This window comes from Thalassophryne amazonica, chromosome 1 (genome assembly GCF_902500255.1).
Source record: "Thalassophryne amazonica chromosome 1, fThaAma1.1, whole genome shotgun sequence".
Lineage (NCBI taxonomy): Eukaryota > Metazoa > Chordata > Actinopteri > Batrachoidiformes > Batrachoididae > Thalassophryne > Thalassophryne amazonica.
In genome coordinates, this window is record NC_047103.1 from 91,643,280 (window position 1) to 91,665,163 (window position 21,884).

The 21,884-nt window shown below is 44.6% G+C and overlaps 1 protein-coding gene across 1 annotated transcript in view; it reads right to left on the minus strand.

Annotated features, from left to right (window-relative positions):
- Positions 1–21,884, minus strand: part of abcd3a (ATP-binding cassette, sub-family D (ALD), member 3a) — a 123,868-nt gene that overhangs the window by 46,729 nt on the left and 55,255 nt on the right. The window contains 2 exon segments of the mRNA XM_034172654.1: positions 8,441–8,538; positions 21,624–21,693. Coding sequence (XP_034028545.1) covers positions 8,441–8,538; positions 21,624–21,693 — 168 coding nt within the window.

Sequence of the window (21,884 nt, forward strand, 5' to 3'; positions counted from 1 at the left end):
AGTCCTTTTGTGCGCGTATACTACTTGGCCTGAAGATCCACCAGGCCAAGATGGGATGTGTGCAGATGGTGCAGGTGTCACAGCGTGCAGGGACCCCCCCTGGTGAGACGCAGGAGGAGCTAGGCCCGGAGTCAAACCACAGTGCTCAGAACCTCCAGGTGTCACAAACACCAAACCCACACAGACCACCAGAACATCGTCGGGTTAAATGGCCCCAAGCAAATAAAGAGCAGGAATGGTGCCAGTTTGATGAAGACATCAATTCCATCTTGGAAGCAACAGCCAAGGGGGAAGTCGATTGACATCTCCAGACCATGACTACCATCATCATCAGCTTAGCAACTGAGAGATTCGGCCTGGAGGAGAAGAAGGTGGTAAAGCTTCCCTATACCAAGAGCAACCGAGCAAACAAGATCCAGCAGCTCAGGCAGGAACTGAGGGTCCTGAAGCGGCGGTTCAAGGAGGCAAATGAGGAGGAGAGGGGACCTCTGGCAGAGCTACGAAGCATACTCCGTAAGAAGCTCATGACCTTGAGGAGGGTTGAGTGGCATAGGAGGAGGAGGAAGGAAAGAGCCAGGAAGTGCACTGCCTTTCTAGCAAATCCGTTTGGGTTTACAAAACAGCTGCTGGGGCAGAAGCGCAGTGGCCAACTTACCTGCCCTAAAGCAGAGATTGACCGCCACCTGGCTGCAACCCTCACAGATACATGCAGGGAGCAAGAGTTGGGCCAATGCCAGGCCTTGACTGACTCACCTGTACCAACGCTGGACTTTGATGGGAGGGAGCCCAGCTGGAAGGAGAGCCAAGAAGTGGTCAAGAAGACAAGATCAAGCTCAGCCCCAGCCCCAGGACCTAGTGGGGTACCTTATAAGGTATACAAGAACTGCCCAAAGTTACTCCACAGGCTCTGGAGGATCCTGAAGGTGATCTGGAGGAGAGGAAAGGTTGCTGAACAGTGGTGGTTTGCAGAAGGGGTCTAGAAGAAGAGTCTAAGAACATCGACCAGTTTAGATCCATCTCCCTGCTCAGTGTTGAAGGGAAACTATTCTTCAGCATTGTCGCCAGGCGTCTGACAGACTACCTCTTGAGGAACTCCTACATCGACACCTTGGTCCAGAAAGGAGGGATCCCGAAGATACCGGGGTGTCTGGAACACAACGGGGCAGTCACCCAGCTGATAAGGGAAGCCAGAGAGAACAAAGGTGACCTAGTCGTGCTGTGGTTGGACCTCACAAATGCGTATGGGTCCATACCTCACAAGCTGGTAGAAGAGGCACTTCGCCGGCATTATGTTCCAGCCAAGTTTAGAGACCTCATTCTGGACTACTACAGCAGGTTCAGTCTGAGGGTCTCAGCAGGGTCCACAAAATCAAACTGGCATAAGTTGGAGAAGGGAATTATTACTGGATGCACAATTTCAGTGATCCTCTTCTCACTTGCCATGAACATGCTGGCGAAGTCTGCCGAGGTTCAGTGCAGAGGGCCCCTAACTAAGTCCGGCATCAGGCTGCCTCCAATCAGGGCCTTCATGGATGACCTGACTGTGACAACACCAAATGTCCCAGGGAGCAGGTGGATCTTGAGGGGGCTGGAGGAACTAACCACCTGGGCCCGTATGACCTTCAAGCCTGCAAAATCCAGATCCCTTGTGCTGAAGAAAGGAAAGGTTACCAACAAGTTCCACTTTACACTTGGAGGCACCCAGATTCCATCCATCACCAACAAGCCAATGAAGAGCCTGGGGAAGGTTTTTGACTGCAGCCTGAGAGATACAGCAGCCATCCAGTCGACAATCCAGGAGTTAGAAGGTTGGTTAACCACCGTGGACAAGTCAGATCTCCCGGGCAAGTTCAAGGCCTGGGTGTACCAGCATGGTATCCTCCCAAGAATTCTCTGGCCCCTTTTAGTGTACGAGGTACCGATTTCCACAGTCGAAAGCTTTGAGAAGAGGGTCAGTAGGTTCCTGCGGAAGTGGCTGGGTCTGCCGCGAAGTCTGAGCAGCATCGCCCTGTATGGGAAAAACAACATGCTGAAGCTCCCCATCAGCAGCCTGAATGAGGAATTCAAGGTGAGCTGCACTAGGGAGGTGTTGCAATACAGAGAGTCATGTGACCCAAAAATCTCTCAGGCTGGGATAGAAGTCAGGACCGGGCGGAAATGGAGGGCAGCAGAGGCTGTAGATGTCGCTGAATCACGGCTGCGGCACAGAGCTCTGGTGGGGACAGTGGTGCGGGGAAGAGCAGGCCTGGGCTGCAGGACAACACCTCGCTACGACAAGGCAAAGGAGAAAGATAAGAGAGTACTGCTCCTGGAGGAAGTGCGAGCGGTAGTTGAAGAAGAGAGAGCAGGTAGGATGGTGGGAATGCGGCAGCAGGGAGCCTGGACGCGATGGGAGCAGGCAGTGGAGCGTAAAGTCACTTGGACTGAGCTGTGGAGAGCCGAGCCCCAGCGCATACAATTTCTGATCCAGGCTGTCTATGACGTACTGCCAAGCCCGTACAACCTGTTCTTGTGGGGGAAGGTGGAGTCTCCAGTGTGTGCTCTGTGCCAGAAGAAAGGGACCCTGGAGCACATCTTGAGCTGTTGTCCGAGAGGCTTGAGCGAGGGGCGCTACCGTTGGCGGCATGACCAGGTCTTGAAGGCCATAGCAAACACCATCTGCATGGGGATTACGCAGTGCAAGCGTCTTCGCCCAGTGAAGAAGACCATTTCCTTCATCAGAGCTGGGGAAGAACCAACAGCTGCCACCAGGACCTCTTCTGCTGGCCTTCTAGCATTGGCACAAGACTGGGAACTGAAAGTGGACCTAGGAAAGCAATTAAGATTCCCAGAGAATGTAGCCAAAACATCTCTAAGGCCAGATGTGGTGCTGACCTCAGTGAGCTCCAAGCAGGTGGTGCTCCTAGAACTTACGATCCCCTGGGAAGATCGTATCGAGGAGGCCAATGAGCGGAAGAGGGCCAAGTACCAGGATCTGCTGGAGGAGTGTCGTCGCAATGGATGGCGAGCAAGATGTGAGCCCATTGAGGTGGGATGCAGAGGGTTCGCAGGCCAGTCCCTCTGCAGGATCTACAACATCCTGGGCATCACTGGGGCCAACAAGCATAGAGCCATTAAGGAAGCCACAGAGGCGGCAGAGGTTGCCTCAAGGTGGCTGTGGATCAGGCGAGGAGATCCGTGGGTAGGGTAGCGCTTCCTGGACACAAGCTGGGGGATTGATCACCCCTGGCTGGGTCGCCCGGAGGAGAGTGTATGATGTTCGGAAGACCCAAAACACTCTGTGATCCTGGGTAACATCAGTGATGTGTCCAGGATGCATCACTAGTTGATGTATGTTACAAGCAACATATCCAAACACTGAATGTATTCATCCAGAGTCGATCAGATGGAGAAAAGGTGAAGCGTGTGCATGTGTCTGATCCATGTACGCCAGGCCTGTGTGTGAGCAGAACTGGTAACCAAACCCCCGTGCGTGCGACTGACTGCTTGATCACACGCAGCGCCTGGTGATCTGAAACACCAGAATTTTGAAAGAAAAAGGCAGATCTCTCTCTCTCTCTCTCTCTGTGTCCGGAGTGTGGCAGGGGCTACACATGACAGAACATACATTATACACATACATTAAATATTTGGCGTGTTTTGAGTGTGTATTATATTATGGTGGAGTATTTAGTGTGTGTAGTTAGTGTGGTGGTGGGTTTTTTTTTTTCTTATGAATATTGAGCAAGCACTTCAGTTTTTTTTATTTTTGTTTTTTATTTTTAAATTGGAGCAAGAGTCCAGAGTCTGAACCAGACAGTGAGGATTCTGATGAAGGAGATGATCCCTCTTTTGTTCTTAACGAGCAACCAGAGCAGGTGGATCCACCGACGTGCGCACAGATCACAGTGGGTTGGATCATGCACCTTCTACTTCTTCAGCTTCTCCAGGACTCAGGCGCGACAGAGCTCCATCCCAGCACCGAGTCCCGGAACGTAGAACAGGATGCATACACACACTGCTCCAGCAGTGGCTCCAGGCGCATTTCGTTTGAAGCGTGGAGATCGACGTTAGCTTCAGTTTCATTTTGTTCCTCTTGATTCGCACGCTATTCGGTGATGGGTAAAGTCAAAAGCTCATTCGTCCACCTTTTCTCGATGTGTGACTTTTTTACTTTTTTCCCCCTTCGTTCAGGAATCGTCATATGCCATGTAACGGGCCATTAGGCAGCTTCAATGATCACGCAGGGAAAGATTGGCAGTTGTGGCCATCAGGAATCGGAAAATATGGAACAGGCAAAATTAATTGAAATACCTTAATGCTACTTGAATTTTGCACACGTTTCGGCCTCTCAACAATGGGAATGATGTGCCAACATAAGGAATAGTGTCAGGAACACCTGGCAGCATCTGCGCTCAAGACACTAACAAAATTTATCAGTTGTTGGCTAATGGAACAGCCAGAACAATTCATCAACGTGACAAAGATCGACCCTGCTGCAGACTGCTTTTCAGACAAACTCCTTACCTCCAAATGCTGTTTTATGGTCAAGAAGAGGAGGAAGACAACACCACCTTCAAAACTTGATACAAGACTGGAACTGCAGCCATCGAGTATTTTTGGAATTGAGTATTCTATTGATTAATGCAGTAATTGGATAAAAACTACTTTTGTGTTTTTAAACAATACACTCTAATAAATCATTCAAGGCACATACTGAAATCACCTAATTTATTGAATTGCTGGAAGTGAAAAAAGTAAATTATCTGTAATAGGTTAATTTTCTGTGTTGCGATTATTATTTCATAACCTTATTTAAGTCAAAAAGTTTTTCAATTAGATTAACATAATGTCTTGTTTTAAAAGCTTTTTTCCTATCAGAACAACTGAAATACAATGTCCTCCTGTATTAACAGGAAAAATAGATCTCCCAACCTAAATTTTTGGCTAGGCAGCTTTTTTAATCAAACTGGTCCCTGACTCCTCCCACTCAACATGCCTGAACACATCCAGAAGCTTCTGGCTGCTGACCTGGACACATCAAAATTTGACACAAAACCCTTCTGCAAGTTTGGTCAAGGTGGGTATTCATTTATTTACACCATACACACTAATTTCTAGACTTTAGTCATTCATCTGTTTGATATATGTTAGTTACTGTATACAACTGAACTGGTTGTTAGCTAAGAAAGCATGCTTATCTGTAAGCTAATGGTTAAGTCAGCTAGCATAAACTTGCTTGTTTCACATGTAACAAGTTGGAAAATACAAAGTTGAACTCGTGTCATTTTGGACCCTTTTTGCCATGCCTTCTGCTCTTGTTGGAAAGTTTGGTCACAATTTGGACAATTAATCACCTGTGTGTTTGCAACTAAAGCTTGCTTCATCACTGCCTGCATTGTGGGTTCAAACCCTCATTGGTTAAAACCTAACAGTATTACATGTTGAAATATTGCAGCTATCATTTTTTTAATGATTCCCACCTTTTCTTTCTTAGTGCAACACAGTCGATGCTCATTGAGAAGCAGCCATTCGTTGTCTCGTGCACTTGGGTGAGAAAGAGCATGTTCTCTTCAAGCACTTTCATGTAAGTAATACTCGGTATGTAATAAATAACATTCACACTTTACTGATGATTTGTCAGTTCATTTTTTAAAGGTGAAATGCATATAATGAGAGACATTTGTATTACATTTGAGGATTATAAATGATTTATTCACGCATTTCATTATATTATTGATTTCATATAAACAAGAGCAATCAGATTTCTGACGTCTGCCGATCCACGTCACCTCCAAAATTCAGTGGAGTCTTTCATGCCCTAATATCTATCCGTGGTGCAAATTTGGTGAGAATTTGTGAAGCAGTTTTGACCTAATCCATCAAAGCCTATATAAAGTGAAATCTTCATCCGGATCACCTCTAAAATTTATTTGAGTCTTTCATGGCCAAATACATATCTGTGGTGAAAATTTCGTCAAAATCTGTGCTGTAGTTTTGACGTAATCTGCTAACAGACAAATAAACGCAGATGACTTTAATACATCCTTGGCAGATGTAAAAACAAACTCAAAGGCCTTCTACTAACGTTTTTGAATATATATTTTAAAGGACACTGAGGAGTTTGAAGAGAATCTCCACACCATGACTATGAATATTGCCATCACTGGAGAAGACCATTCAGCAAACAGAATTTCCCTCATTGCCATTGATGGATCAAAAGTGATTCAAGAGAAGAACATACCAAGGTGCTGTGCATTGCTCATGGGTGTCATATATGCACTGAATCTCACCTACAAAAAGCAACTCAAGTTCACATTTGAAGTTTTTCAGAAATGTTTTCTGAACCTTTACACTATGACAACTACTCCGAAGATTCTTAAGCTCAAAAATATCATTTTTTGAATTCCACATTCTGTTATATTTCTGTTCTCAATGGGAACTGTTGTATTTAAACAATTCTTGTTTAATATTGTTCATGGAAAAGTTAATGCATAATTAATCGTAATTAATTAATTGTTCTACATAATTATTAATTGTTCTACATATTTTCTAGAACAATTGTTTTTGATATTTTACAGCAAAGGAAACAAGTCTGTTCAATTTGAGAACATTTCCTCACCTTCTGAGTGTGTGTTTTTATTTATTTTTTGTGTAACCGATTTGTATTTGGGTTCCCGCCATGGCAAAGATGTTTTATACATACTTAACATTGTGGTTCTTGAGTTTCTAGATGTTTTGAAAGTTGTGTACATGGATAATAAATAGTTTGTCAATTAATTTGTCTAGTAGTAAGTTCCTTTGGCTCCTCCCTTGTTTTCACTTGGGGTCACCACAGCAAATCTGAGGTGGATCTGCATGTTTAATTGGCATGTTTTGTGCACATGATTCCCTTCCTGACGCCACTCCACATTACATGGAGAAATGTGACAGGGGTGGGATTTGAACTCGGAACATTATGCACTAAAACCAAGCGCCCTAACCACTTGGCCACCTTGTGTTAAGTCAGCTTAAGAATGTTTTTGCAGTAACAGAAATTTTAAGTTGTTAAAAGGTTAAAAATTGGGTATCCTAATGTTTAATTCCTACTTGATTTAACCTAAATAATTATACAATCAACTTAAAAATCTATGCCAGTGTGACAGTTTATTGGGTAGGTCTAAAACTAATAACATATGTTTGTGTACAGAAAATGAACTAAGATCAGTTGAAAAAAAATATACTGGCTGAGTACAATTGCAATCATACTGAAACAGCGCAAAAAAGTTTACGCAGAAAGTTACCTTAATTTTTCTTACTGGATCAAGTCATTACTTTTTAGAGTGTAGTGGCAGGGCTTAATGTCACAGTGCCCTCAAGCAGATTTGGGTGATTCTATGGTAACGGAATTACAATCAGAGCACATTTTTAATGGGGAGCTAAAATATGGCCAGATTTTCCTGTCGTCATAATTCCGTTACCATAGAATCACCTATTTGTAAGTTCCATCTCTCTCTGTTCTTCTGGGTAATTATTTATTTTTTCATGTCATGAGTTTTGGAGCGTTCCCGAACCATAAGCACAGGTGGTTTGTGAAATCTTCAGTCTGCATGTAAAGGTGAACCCGGCATGTGAAAAACGGCTGTCGAGTGCAGCATTTCCACAACAGCTGCACTGAAATTGTGCAACCTGATGGGGAAAAAAAAAACAAAACAAAAAAAACAACAACAAAAAAAAAAAAAACTTATCAAATCCAAATGAAGGCATTTTTTGAATAGTTAAACATGATTCACTTAAAGTGTGTGTCCTTTCACTTCATCTGTGGACGTGGAGAGCAGAAAGTGGACCAATGTTTTTTTTTTTTTTTGATACAAACACACTGCTTTACTTTAACTGCACAATAAGTCTGAATCAAGTGATCAGCGCTGACACTCTCTCTTAAAAGGCTTGAGTTTGTGTTGCTTTGTAAAGTTGTTGTGTCGGTTGTTATACTGATTAGGTCTTACATTGGTTATGTGTATGCTCTATCATCATAAGTTTTTGTGGGAGCGATACAGCGCGACATGAAGGCCTGGCGTACATACTACAATGTTAAAGCCTCGAGGCGAAGGATTTGCCTCAAACATTTTTGCAATCAAATTCTTCCTTGTCTTTTTTATTTTATTGTTTTTATTTTTTTGTAGGGGAAGGTTTATGAACCCCAACACCCTGAACTCCCATGGTACACTGCAGCACAATGTCCTTGGTTTAATGGATAGCTAAAATTGTTCATTTCTCCAAAAATATTAGTCCTGTCAACTTTCCATTTTCGCTGCATTCATCCTTGACCCAAAATACATAAGCATACCTAACGGCAAATGACAGCTCTGCTGATGTGAAAAGCAATCTAATTCATGATCATATATGAACTGTGGGTTTTGTGAGTTTTTGGAGTTGCAACCCTATCAAGACGTCACCATGTCTTGTGCATGTGTGCATTTACCTCCAGCAGCTCAGAATGTGTGCTGTTTAAATGTCGAGGGTGGGCCAGGTTTAGGAATGGCCGGCTAACCACCAGGTAGCCCACCACAGTGGCCACATCTGCAAAACAATAGCACAAGCATAAACAAGTAAAGGCACTTTTCTACTACACAGAACCAGCACTACTCGGCTCGGTTTGGTTCCAGGCGCATCCTTTTCGATTACAAATAGTACCTCTTTGACGTGGGCGGGGTCAGCAGAGCAAACTGCAGTGACATCGTTTTATACGCGACAGAAAACATAAACAAAGGCGGACTCCGTGTTTACTGATTTGTGAGTTTTTAAAGAGAAAGCTGCTGGCAGCGAGACGAAACACGCTTGAAAAGTACAGAAGACTTTGGGAATTCATACAATATGAAGACGAAGACGAGAAGATATGAGCTGCTAGAGACAAAGAGGCAAAGCATGACGGTAAGCTAATCGTTAGCTTCCTAAGAAGCTCGTAAATAAGTAATAACTGCAGGCTGTCGCTATTAACTATTAAAATTGTGGCTGTCAACATAATGCGTTAATTTATAATATTTAATTACAGCACCTATCACACCCTGAGTGACACTTTGCTCCATTTTGTTTTAATGTCAGTGAATTGGTCTGTGAATAAAGACGTGTTTCTGAGAGCAATAAATGTGTTAGATGTCAATACTTTTTGCGGGAGGTTGAGCGATACCGATTAGAGATAGTCGGGCTCACCTCCATGCACAGCTGCAGAGGGGCTGGATGCTCCACTTTTCTGGCTTGCCCACGGGGAGAGGCGGAGAGCTGGGGTAGCATTGCTTATTGCTCCCCAGCTCAGTCGCCATGTGTTGGAGTTCACCCCAGTGAACGAGAGGATCGCGACCCTACGCCTTTGGGTCGGGGACAGGTATCTCACTGTTGTCTCGGCCTACGGGCCGAGCGGCACTGCAGAGTACCCGACCTTCTTGGCGTCCCTGGGAGGGGTACTAGATAGTGCTCTGACTGGGGACTCCATTGTTCTACTGGGGAATTTCAACGTCCACGTGGGCGGTGACAGTGAGAGCTGGAGGGAGGTAATCGGGAAGCACAGCCTCCCTGATCTGAACCGGAGTGGTGTTCAGTTGTGGGACGTCTGTGCTAGTGATAGTTTGTCCATCACGAACACCATGTTCGAGCACAAGCGTGTCCATAACTGCACGTGGCACGAGGACACCCTGAGCCGGAGGTCAATGATCGACTTTGTAGTTGTATCATCTGACCTTCGGCCACTTGTCTCGGACACTCGGGTGAAGAGGGGCTGAGCTGTCAACCGATCACCACCTGGTGGTGAGTTGGATCCGCTGGGAGGGGAGGAAGCCGGTCAGACCTGGCAGGCCCAAATGTATCATGAGGGTCTGCTGGGAACGACTGGCGGACCCTGTGTCAGCGATGTCTTCAACTCCCACCTCCGGGAGAGCTTCTCCCAGATCCTGCGGGAGGTTGGAGACATGGAGTTCGAGTGGACCATGTTCTCCACCTCCATTATCGATGTGGCCACTCGTAGCTGTGGTCACAAGGTCTCTGGTGCCTGTCGCGGCGGCAATCCCCAAACCCAGTGGTGGACGTCAGAAGTAAGGGATTAGGAGTCCGACTTGTCTTTGTTAGTAAGTGGGACCCCGGAGGCAGCTGACAGGTACCGGTAGGCCAAGCGTGCTGCAGCCCGTGCGGTCACATAGGCAAAAACTCGGGTCTGTGAGGAGTTCGGGGAGGCCATGGAGAAGGCCTATCGGTTGGCCTCGAAGAAATTCTGGCAAACCGTCCGAAGCCTCAGAAGGCAGAAGCAGCTCTCCACCGGCACTGTCTACAGTGCGAGTGGGGAGCTGTTGTCGGGCGGTGGAAGGAATACTTCGAGGATCTCCAATCCCATTGTCAAGTCTTCCGAAGAGGAAGCAGAGACTGGGGACTCAGAGCCGGACTCATCCATTACCCAGGCCGAAGTCACCGAGATGGCCAGAAAGCTCCTCGGTGGCAAGGCTCCTGGGGTGGATGAAATCCGTCCTGAGTACCTTAAGTCTCTGGATGTTGTGGGACTGTCTTGGTTGACACGCATCTGCAACATCGTGTGGCAGTTTGGGACAGTCCCTCTGGATTGGCAGACCAGGGTGGTGGTCCCTCTCTAAGAAGGGGGACCGAGAAGGGTTCAAACTACAGGGGGATCACACTCCTCAGCCTCCCCGGTAAGGTCTATTCCAGAGTACTGGAGAGGAGAATTCGACCGATAGTTGAACCTTGGATTCAGGAGGAGCAGTGTGGTTTTCGTCCTGGTTGTGGCACACTGGACCAGCTCTACAGCCTCCATCAGGTGCTCAAGGGTTCATGGGAGTTTGCCCAACCAGTTCACGTGCTTTGTGGATCTGGAGAAGGCGTTCGACCATATCCCTCGGGGCACCCTGTGGGGGGTGCTCCGGGAGTACGGGGTCCTTTGCTAAGGGCTATCCGGTCCCTGTACGGCTGCAGCAGGAGCTTGGTTCGCATTGCCGATAGTAAGTCAAACCTGTTTCCAGTACACGTTGGCCTCCACCAGGGCTGCCCTTTGTCACCGGTTCTGTTCATTACCTTTATGGACAGAATTTCTAGGCGCAGCCAGGGTGTAGATGGGGTCCGGTTTGGGAACCACAGAGTCTCATCTCTGCTGTTTGCGGACAATGTGGTTCTGTTGGCTTCATCAAATCAGGACCTTCAGCATGCACTGGGGCAGCCGAGTGTGAAGCGTCTGGGATGAAAATCAGCACCTCCAAATCCGAGGCCATAGTTCTCGACCAGATAAAGGTGCCTTGCCCTCTTCAGGTCGGTGGAGTGTCCTTGCCTCAAGTGGAGGAGTTTAAGTATCTCGGGGTTTTGTTCACGAGTGAGGGACGGATGGAGCGTGAGATCGACAGACGGATCGGTGCAGCGTCTGCAGTGATGCGGTCGCTGTATCCGGCCGTCGTGGTGAAGAGAGAGCTGACCAGGGGGGCAAAGCTCTCAATTTACCGATCGATCTACGTTCCGACCCTCACCTATGGTCATGAGATTTGGCTCATGACCGAAAGAACGAGATCGCGAGTACAAGCAACCGAGATGAGTTTCCTCCGCAGGGTGGCTGGGTGCTCCCTTAGAGATAGGGTGAGGAGCTTGGTCACTCAGGAGGAGCTCGGAGTCGAGCTGCTGCTCCTCCACGTTGAAAGGAGCCAGCTGAGGTGGCTCAGTCATCTTTTCCGGATGCCCCCTGGACGCCTCGCTGGAGAAGTGTTCTGGGCACGTCCCATTAGGAGGAGGTCCCAGGGAAGACCCAGGACAAACTGGAGGGACTACGTCTCTCGGCTGGCTTGGGAACGCCTCAAGGTTCCCCTGAAGGAGCTGGGGGAGGTGTGTGTGGATTGGGAGGTCTGAGTGGCTTTGCTTGAGCTGCTGCCCCCACGACCCGACTCCGGATAAAGTGGAAGAAAATGAATGGATGGGTTTTAATGACCGTTAATTAACGTCGTCACTGAACTCGAACAGGCTTAAAACACATTAAAAACATTTGATTTGTTTTTCATCCAGATTTTAATGTTCAATGGACAAATTTAAAATATGAAATCTAATAAGATAATTATTAGTTGAGTCATATTGTGCAGAAATAATCAGCCCCCAAACTCCCACAATTCTGTTTTTACAGACATTCTTTATAATATAGCCTTTTGTCATTGTGCACATACATACAATGAAATTCGTCTGCATTTAACCCATCCAAATTACAGTTAGACAGTTCTCCAAATTTAAGATCAATTTACAGCTTGTTTAATACCTCCTTGATGTGTAACAAAAATAACCCAGATCCTTTTTTACCTGACTATTAAATGCCCCAAACACACACCGATTTGAGTTTTTTTTTTTTGTATACCTGAAATTAAATGATTCATTTAGATTAACTAATCACGAACCCTGTAATCAATTACATTTTTTTTAATAACCTGACAGCACTAATTAAAATATGTATGCTGTGTGTATGTTTCAGATGGTTTTCTCAAAGTCACCGCTGCAAAGGTTCATGCCATGGAATGGGACACTTTTGTCATTATCATGTTATACACCGGTTATGTTTCACTGTGAATTTTGAATACATTTTTGTAATTTTTGCTAAAATGTCTCCACTTTTGTGTAACATCAATTTGATTTGTAAAAGTTACCAAGGTTTACTGATTTAAAGGCTAACAGTTTGAAAAGCTGTTTAAGCATAATCTAGTAAAAAAAGTTTTACATTTAATGGGGTCATAAATGTAAATTGAAGTAAACAGACTGTAAAACTGGTTGTTCAAAATTCCTTGATATAATGGTGCTATCATTCAAGTGACTAAACCTATTTGTTTATGTTAAATACCATTTGGTAAAATCTCAGTTTAGACATGGTTATTCCAGCATTTGTTTAAAGATTCAGCCAGGTGTAGTGTATAGTGTCTTCTGGAGTGGCAAATCCCAAATTAAAAATTCTTAGAAATGAACCTTCATTGTACCAAAACATCAATGACAAAATGTTATTTACTGTTGACTCAGTCTGAAATGACAAATTATGATACAGTCACATAAGTTAAATTGTTACAGTCACATAAGTTAAATTGTTTACTGCAACAAAAAAGAGTAAATACAAAAAAAAAAAAAAAAAAATGCAACACAAACTATACAAAAGTTCCATGTGTCTGTAGTCTGGGTTGGAGCGCAGGTCACACGCCCCGGTCACGCATCGTGTGCACAACGTCACCCAGTACACCAAGATACGCCTCATTAAATGCAGCTTCCACCACCGTTGTTTCCTCAAGGATCAGTCGGATGTGTCAATTACACTGGACCCAGTTCAGCTTCAGCCTCATCATCACTTAAGATGGACAGATTCTCCTGCTGGAACAGGCTCCTTTTTCCCTTGCCTGGACAATAATGAAGGTAGAAAGGGGAAGTGATTAACAAAAGCAAGTGCTATACACATATATACATACATACATACATACATACACACACACACGCACGCCGGTATCTTAGGTGCATGTCCACAGTGAGAGACATAATCAAAAAAAAAAAAAAAAATCCGGAAATCACAATGTATGATTTTTAATCATTTATTTGCATGTTACTGCTGCAAATAAGTATTTCAACACCTGCCAATCAGCAGAAATTGTTATGTGTCGACGCAGGTTGAGGAGCGGACCTGCGTCTGACAGAACCCAGCGCCAAAAATAACCAGAAAGCGGTTCCAAAACAAAACAATTTATTTCTTTACCCTCTTTGGTGCATAATAATGTGTACAAACTAAACAGCGTCTTTCTGGTGGAGTGACTGTTGGCACGCTCTCCAGCGCCCATAAGGATCAAAGCCCGGCGCTCCTGGACCCACTACCACCGCCAAACACCCCCCAGGTGGACACGACAAACTGACTCTCTGTGAAGCAAAGAAGAGGCGAGGCAAGTCAGCAGCTACAACAACATCCCTCAAAAGACACACGCTATCAGCAACACACTCAGGTCTGCATCTTTTTTAACTTTATGCAAATGAGCAGTTTCTCACAACAGGTGGAGGATCACTCATCCGCACGCCACAGCAGTGAGAAGCAAGCTGCACAACTCCCATCACAATTCAAGTATACTGTGTAACAAAACACCAAGTTACTATCAACAATTAGTCAAACACTTAATCACCTTTAATGTGTGCTGACAGCACGTGTCCTCACCCCTCCCTGCTCCACGGGCTCGATGTGTCAACCCCAGGCGCGGTCCTCAGCGTCTCACAAACGAACATCACAAGGTCGAGTTCCCGGCAGTTCTGCTTGAATCACACATGCCTTAAATGCAGAACGCCATCCAATTATCTGCTTCAGCTGAAAGTCTTTAAGGTTGCATGTGAGCACCAGTCACAGGTGCTACTCATGATGTTGATGAGGGTGAGGATTCTTCAGCCAGCACCTTCTCCACAGACAAATCAGTTCTCATGCCACCTGAAGAGCAAAGAAAAGAAAAGAACACCAAAACATCCAGCCACACCTCCCAACACACAACAGAAATTCTGGCCTTCAAAGACCTGTTAGTCCGCCTCGAAAAAGTCCACCTCCACTCCACTTATTCCAAATTAGAAGCACCTATTTGAGGTCGTTAGCTGCATAAAGACACCTGTCCACCCCACACAGTCAGTAAGACTCCAACTACTAACATGGCTAAAACCAAAGAGCTGTCCAAAGACACCAGAGACAAAATTGTAGACCTCCACAAGGCTGGAAAGGGCTACGGGGCAAATCAAGTGTTGGAGCAGTTATTAGAAAATGGAAGAAGCTAAACATGACTGTCAATCTCCCTCAGACTGGGACTCCATGCAAGATCCCACCTCATGGCATATCAATCATCCTAAGAAAGGTGAGGAATCAGCCCAGAACTGCACGGGATGAGCTGGTCAATGACCTGAAGAGAGCTGGCACCACTGTTTCCAAGGTTACTGTGGGTAATACACTAAGACGTCATGGGTTAAAATCATGCATGACACGGAAGGTTCCCCTGCTTAAATCAGCACACGTCCAGGCCTGTCTTAAGTTTGCCCATGACCATTTGGATGATCCAGAGGAGTCATGGGAGAAAGTTATGTGGTCAGATGAGACCAAAATAGAACTTTTTGGTCTCAATTCCACTCGCCGTGTTTGGAGGAAGAAGAATGCTGAGTACCATCCCAAAAACACCGTGCCTACTGTGAAGCATGGGGGTGGAAGCATCATGCTTTGGGGGTATTTTTCTGCACATGGGACAGGACGACTGCACTGTATTAAGGAGAGGATGACCGGGGCCATGTATTGTGAGATTTTGGGGAACAGCCTCCTTCCCTCAGTTAGAGCATTGAAGATGGGTCATGGGTGGGTCTTCCAACATGACAATGACCCGAAGCACACAGCCAGGATAACCAAGGAGTGGCTCCGTAAGAAGCATATCAAGGTTCTGGAGTGGCCTGGCCAGTCTCCAGACCTAAACCCAATAGAAAATCTTTGGAGGGAGCTCAAACTCTGTGTTTCTCAGCGACAGCCCAGTAACCTGGCTGATCTAGAGAAGCTCTGTGTGGAGGAATGGACCAAAATACCTGCTGCAGTGTGTGCAAACCTGGTGAGAAACTACAGGAAACCTTTGACCTCTGTAACTGCAAACAAAGGCTACAATACCAAATATTAACACTGATTTTCACAGGTGTTGAAATACTTATTTGCAGCAGTAACATACAAATAAATTACTTAAAAAAAAAAAATCATACATTGTGATTTCCGGATTTTAATTTTTTTTTAGATTATGTCTCTCACAGTAGACCTACACCTAAGATGAAAATTTCAGACCCCTCCATGATTTGTAAGTGGGAGAACTTGCAAAATCGCAGGGTGTTCAAATATTTATTTTCCTCACTGTGTGTGTGTGTGTGTGTATATATATATACACACACACAGAGAGAGTGACCCCCCCCCTCCCAAAATAAACCCCCACAAGAATCATAAAATCCTACAAAAAAAAACAAAAAAAAAACCTTCAGTGTCCGTATGATGATTCCCCAGAGTTTCAGTTATCTTGGTCACTTTGCATAAAAATTATGTGTCTTTCAAAATTATGCTCCAACAAATCACACCATTTGCAGCATAATTTTGAAATAACATGACTTTTATACAAAGCCACCAAGATCAAGCCAACTGAAAACTTTGGGAAGGTCCAGCTTTGTGGGATTTATTACAATATTTATGGGTTTTGGGGTTTTTTTTTTGGTTAAGGTGGGGGGGAGGGTGTCATCACCCTGTATATACAGTGAGGAAAATAAGTATTTGAACACCGTGCGATTTTGCAAGTTCTCCCACTTAGAAATCATGGAGGGGTCTGAAATTTTCATCTTAAGTTCATGTCCATTGTGAGAGACATAATCTAAAAAAAAAAAAAAATCCAGAAATCACAATGTATGTTTTTTTTAATAATTTATTTGTATGTTACTGCTGCAAATAAATATTTGAACACCTGTGAAAATCACTGTTAATATTTGGTACAGTAGCCTTTGTTTGAAATTACAGAGGTCAAACATTTCCTGTAGTTTTTCACCAGGTTTGCACACAGTGCAGCAGGGATTTTGGTCCACTCCTCCAAACAGATCTTCTCTAGATCTTTCAGGTTTGGAATTTCAGCTCCCTCCAAAGATTTTCTATTGAGTTCAGGTCTGGAGACTGGCAAGGCCACTCCAGGACCTTGAAATGCTTCTTACGGAGCCCCTCCTTAGTTGTCCTGGCTGTGTGTTTGGGGTCATTGTCATGCTGAAGACCCAGCCATGACCCATCTTCAATGCTCTTACTGAGGGAAGGAGGATGTTTGACAAAATCTCACAATACATGACCCCATCCATCCTCCCTTCAATACGGTGCAGTCGTCCTGTCCCCTTTGCAGAAGAGCACCCCCAGAGTATGATATTTCCACCCCCATGCTTCACGGTTGGGATGGTTTTCTTGGAGTTGTTCTCATCCTCTAAACATGGCAAGTGGAGCTGATTCCAAAAAGCTCTATTTTGGTCTCATCTGACCACATGACCTTCTCCCATGCCTCCTCTGGATCATCCAGATGGTCACTTGTGAACTTCAAATGGGCCTGGACATGTGCTGGCTTGAGCAGGGGGACATTGCTGCCCTGCAGGATTTTAAACCATGACAGCATCATGTGCAACTAATGTAATCTTTGTGACTGTGGTCCCAGCTCTCTTCAGGTCATTGACCAGGTCCTCCTGTGTAGTTCTGAGCTTTCTCAGAATCATCCTTACCTCACAAAGTGAGATCTTGCATGGAATCCCAGACTAAGGGAGATTGACAGTCATCTTGTGTTTCTTCCACTTTCTAATAAATAATCATAATAGTTGTTGTCTTCTACCAAGCTGCTTGCCTGTTGTCCTGTAGTCCATTCCAGCCTTGTGCAGGTCTACAGTTTTGTCCCTGGTGTCCTTAGACAGCTCTCTGGTCTTGGCTATGGTGGACAGGTTGGAGTGTGATTGATTGAGTGTGTGAACAGGTATCTTTTATACAGGTAACAAGTTCAAATAGGTGCAACTAATACATGTAAAGAGTGCAGAATAAGAGGGCTTCTTAAAGAAAAATTAACAGGTCTGTGAGAGCCAGAATTCTTGCTGGTTGGTAGGTGTTCAAATACTTATTTGCAGCAGTAACATACAAATAAATTATAAAAAAAAAAAAAAAAAAAAAAAAAAAAAAAAAATCATACGTTGTGATTTCCGGATTTTTATTTTTTTTTTTTAGATTATGTCTCTCACAGTGGACATGTACCTAAGATGAAAATTTCAGACCCCTCCATGATTTCTAAGTGGGAGAACTTGCAAAATCGCACGGTGTTCAAATACCTATTTTCCTCACTATGTATCGTATTTTGGAAAGTCACGTGATGTGAGACACGTTATTCTTACCAGTGATAACACGTTGCTGTGTGGTGCTGGACGTTGAAGCTGATGGTCGAACCCTCCTTGCTTATGGAACTGGATTCTTCAACAAATACACAAAATGGTGACATGTAAAAAAAACAAAAAAAAAAACAAAAAACATCACAGTAATGGCACTAAATGAGTCAAATGTACATGTTTGTTGTCATGCTGAGTTTAGGTGTTCTTCTGTCAGAAGTTAATGCTTTAAAGTGGAGCACGGAGTTAGCTAGCTCGCTATTTAGCAATCAGCTAGCTCACTGTGTCTGCATACATGAAACAACGATGTTACTTTAACATAAGTTTAGACTCAAAATCTTTGTTTGTTAATGTGTGCTTCCCACGAATGGGATAAGTAACGTTAAACGGTGCTTTCAAGCAGACTACAGACAAAGTCACAAAAACACTTACCCTCCATCGCTTCCAACAAAGCCGTGGTCGAGTTGCGGTCATCCTGCCTCCTCCGGGTGCTCGCCGGTCGGTGTCCATGAACAGCGTTCCTGCGGCCGAACCGTTTCTAGCCCTTACAGTCTGACCTACTCCAGTCGTGGTCCTGTAATCACTTTTAAGCTTTTTCAGCTGTTCTCAGCATTCCTGTAATGCCCTGGCACGGCCAAAGACTGGGAGATTTTCATCCACCTCTCTGTATTCTCTCTCCGCCACCAAACACAGAAACGTCCGCAACTCATCCACAGACCACGGTGTGGTTTTGTGCGAGTAAAAAAAAAAAAACTTGCCGTGAAACGAAAGAAAAGGACGGTCGGTGTAACACTGCTGTGACTATTTAAAAATGCCGGGTTTTGATTCTCGTCTCAGTCGGCACGCTCATGACTCATCCAGTGACGACATTCTCTGACCAATCAGTGGCTGGCAGTCTGTTGACGTCACATTTTAGTATCGGCTCTGCTCATTTGGAACCGATCCTGAGCAGGTACCAAAGCAACCGGTACCCGGTACTAACCCTAATAGAAAAGCAAAAAACAAAAAACAAGTAGAGTCGAGCCGAGTAGTGGTACTTTTGTGAAGTAGAAATGCACCTTAACAGCAAGCAAACATTAATCATACATTCGTGATCCAACTTTTATATGTGCTCATTGCAAACAAGGTCATGTCAATGTTGGGCTTTTAATCATTTCTTTGCAGTGGAGTGGGTGGTTGCACAAAACACTTGCACCCTCTCTGCCCTTTCTGGAATGAGTTTGAGACCTCTGATCTAGGCAGATTGGTTTATTCCCACCTCCTAAAAGTAGTCATCTGTCTGTCATAGCCAAGCCTTGGCCTTTTACAGTTACTGGGGCCACCAACACTGAGGAACCTACACAGTGGACTGTGCCCAGGGAAGTGAAACACACACTATCCAGGGACCTCATGTTCCCATAAGCTCTTGAATGTCAATGCTGAGAAAAGTGAATCTCTAGTTCCACACTTTGACCATGTACAGACACACATCTGATTGCAGAGTCCACATAGTCCCCAAAAACCAGGATATCATTATTGATCAAGGACAATTGCACATCCAGATAGTCCAATACCTCATTCAGCTTCTAAAGTGTTGCAACTGGGGCATCTAGTAATTCTACAAATATCACAGCATCATCAACAAAGTCTAGGTCAGTAAACCTTTCATCACAACATCAATCTTGTTGCAAATTTCTGAACTATGGGTAAAAGTCTGATTCACAACAGGAAACTACACTCAACAAAAATATAAACGCAACACTTTTGGTTTTGCTCCCATTTTGTATGAGATGAACTCAAAGATCTAAAACTTTTTCCACATACACAATATCACCATTTCCCTCAAATATTGTTCACAAACCAGTCTAAATCTGTGATAGTGAGCACTTCTCCTGTGCTGAGATAATCCATCCCACCTCACAGGTGTGCCATATCAAGATGCTGATTAGACACCATGATTAGTGCACAGGTGTGCCGTAGACTGCCCACAATAAAAGGCCACTCTGAAAGGTGCAGTTTGTTTTATTGGGGGGGGGGATACCAGTCAGTATCTGGTGTGACCACCATTTGCAGTGCAACACATCTCCTTCGCATAGAGTTGATTAGGTTGTCAATGGTGGCCTGTGGAATGTTCGTCCACTGCTCTTCAATGGCTGTGCGAAGTTGCTGGATATTGGCAGGAACTGTTACACGCCATCGTATACGCCGGTCCAGAGCATCCCAAACATGCTCAATGGGTGACATGTCCGGTGAGTATGCCGGCCATGCAAGAACTGGGACATTTTCAGCTTCCAAGAATTGTGTACAGATCCTTGCAACATGGGGCCGTGCATTATCCTGCTGCAACATGAGGTGATGTTCTTGGATGTATGGCACAACAATGGGCCTCAGGATCTCGTCACGGTATCTCTGTGCATTCAAAATGCCATCAATAAAATGCACCTGTGTTCTTCGTCCATAACAGACGCCTGCCCATACCATAACCCCACCGGCACCATGGGCCACTCGATCCACAACATTGACATCAGAAAACCGCTCACCCACACAACGCCACACACGCTGTCTGCCATCTTGCCATCTGCCCTGGACAGTGTGAACCGGGATTCATCCATGAAGAGAACACCTCTCCAACGTGCCAAACGCCAGTGAATGTGAGCATTTGCCCACTCAAGTCGGTTACGACGACGAACTGGAGTCAGGTCGAGACCCCGATGAGGACGACGAGCATGCAGATGAGCTTCCCTGAGACGGTTTCTGACAGTTTGTGCAGAAATTCTTTGGTTATGCAAACCGATTGTTTCAGCAGCTGTCTGAGTGGCTGGTCTCAGACGATCTTGGAGGTGAACATGCTGGATGTGGAGGTCCTGGGCTGGTGTGGTTACACGTGGTCTGCGGTTGTGAGGCTGGTTGGATGTACTGCCAAATTCTCTGAAACGCCTTTGGAGACGGCTTATGGTAGAGAAATGAACATTCAATACACGAGCAACAGCACTGGTTGACATTCCTGCTGTCAACATGCCAACTGCACGCTCCCTCAAATCTTGCGACATCTGTGGCATTGTGCTGTGTGATAAAACTGCACCTTTCAGAGTGGCCTTTTATTGTGGACAGTCTAAGGCACACCTGTGCACTAATCATGGTGTCTAATCAGCATGTTGATATGGCACACCTGTGAGGTGGGATGGATTATCTCAGCAAAGGAGAAGTGCTCACTATCACAGATTTAGACTGGTTTGTGAACAATATTTGAGGGAAATGGTGATATTGTGTATGTGGAAAAAGTTTTAGATCTTTGAGTTCATCTCATACAAAATGGGAGCAAAACCAAAAGTGTTGCGCTTATATTTTTGCTGAGTGTAATACAATTGTGCTCTGCCAACTTCCACCAAGAAGAACAATCTAATATCCAACTACAATTCTGCCAGAAGATTGTTGATGGTGTCTGTTTAACAAGGTGATACTTTTTAAGGGCCAGTGAATGCTTGTACTCGAAAACCTATGAGGCTGGGTTTTTTCTGTTAAAGATGCATACTGTATAATCATTCTACCCCCAAAAATACAGTATGATATATTTGAAACAGTTAAAATAAGTCAGTAAAACAGTATTACCATAATCAGCATTACCACATTCATGTCCATGAGAACTGTATGCAAACCTCTGGCCAACTGTACCTACAACATTGCTTGCATTTGATATGACAGTAGGAATTACTTGTACCTTTTTAAATATACACAAGTGATTGTCAAAATAAAAATATTTCACTTACACTTGGCAATCATGCTGTCAACAAAGCCCATGGAGAAACGAAAGAATATAAAATTATGTAAGTGATCTACCTGCAAAGACAAAAATCAAAATATAGATTTTAAACACTATAATGAGGACTAGTAAAGTTGTCAAGATATATGGTAAATATCCAGAAACTGGCCAACAAACAAGACTTTAAAGTTTCTTAAAGTGTGAAAAGCAAAACATTACTTCTCTGGGCAGTGCTCTGCTTGTTTGATCATGTATAGCAGATTAAATT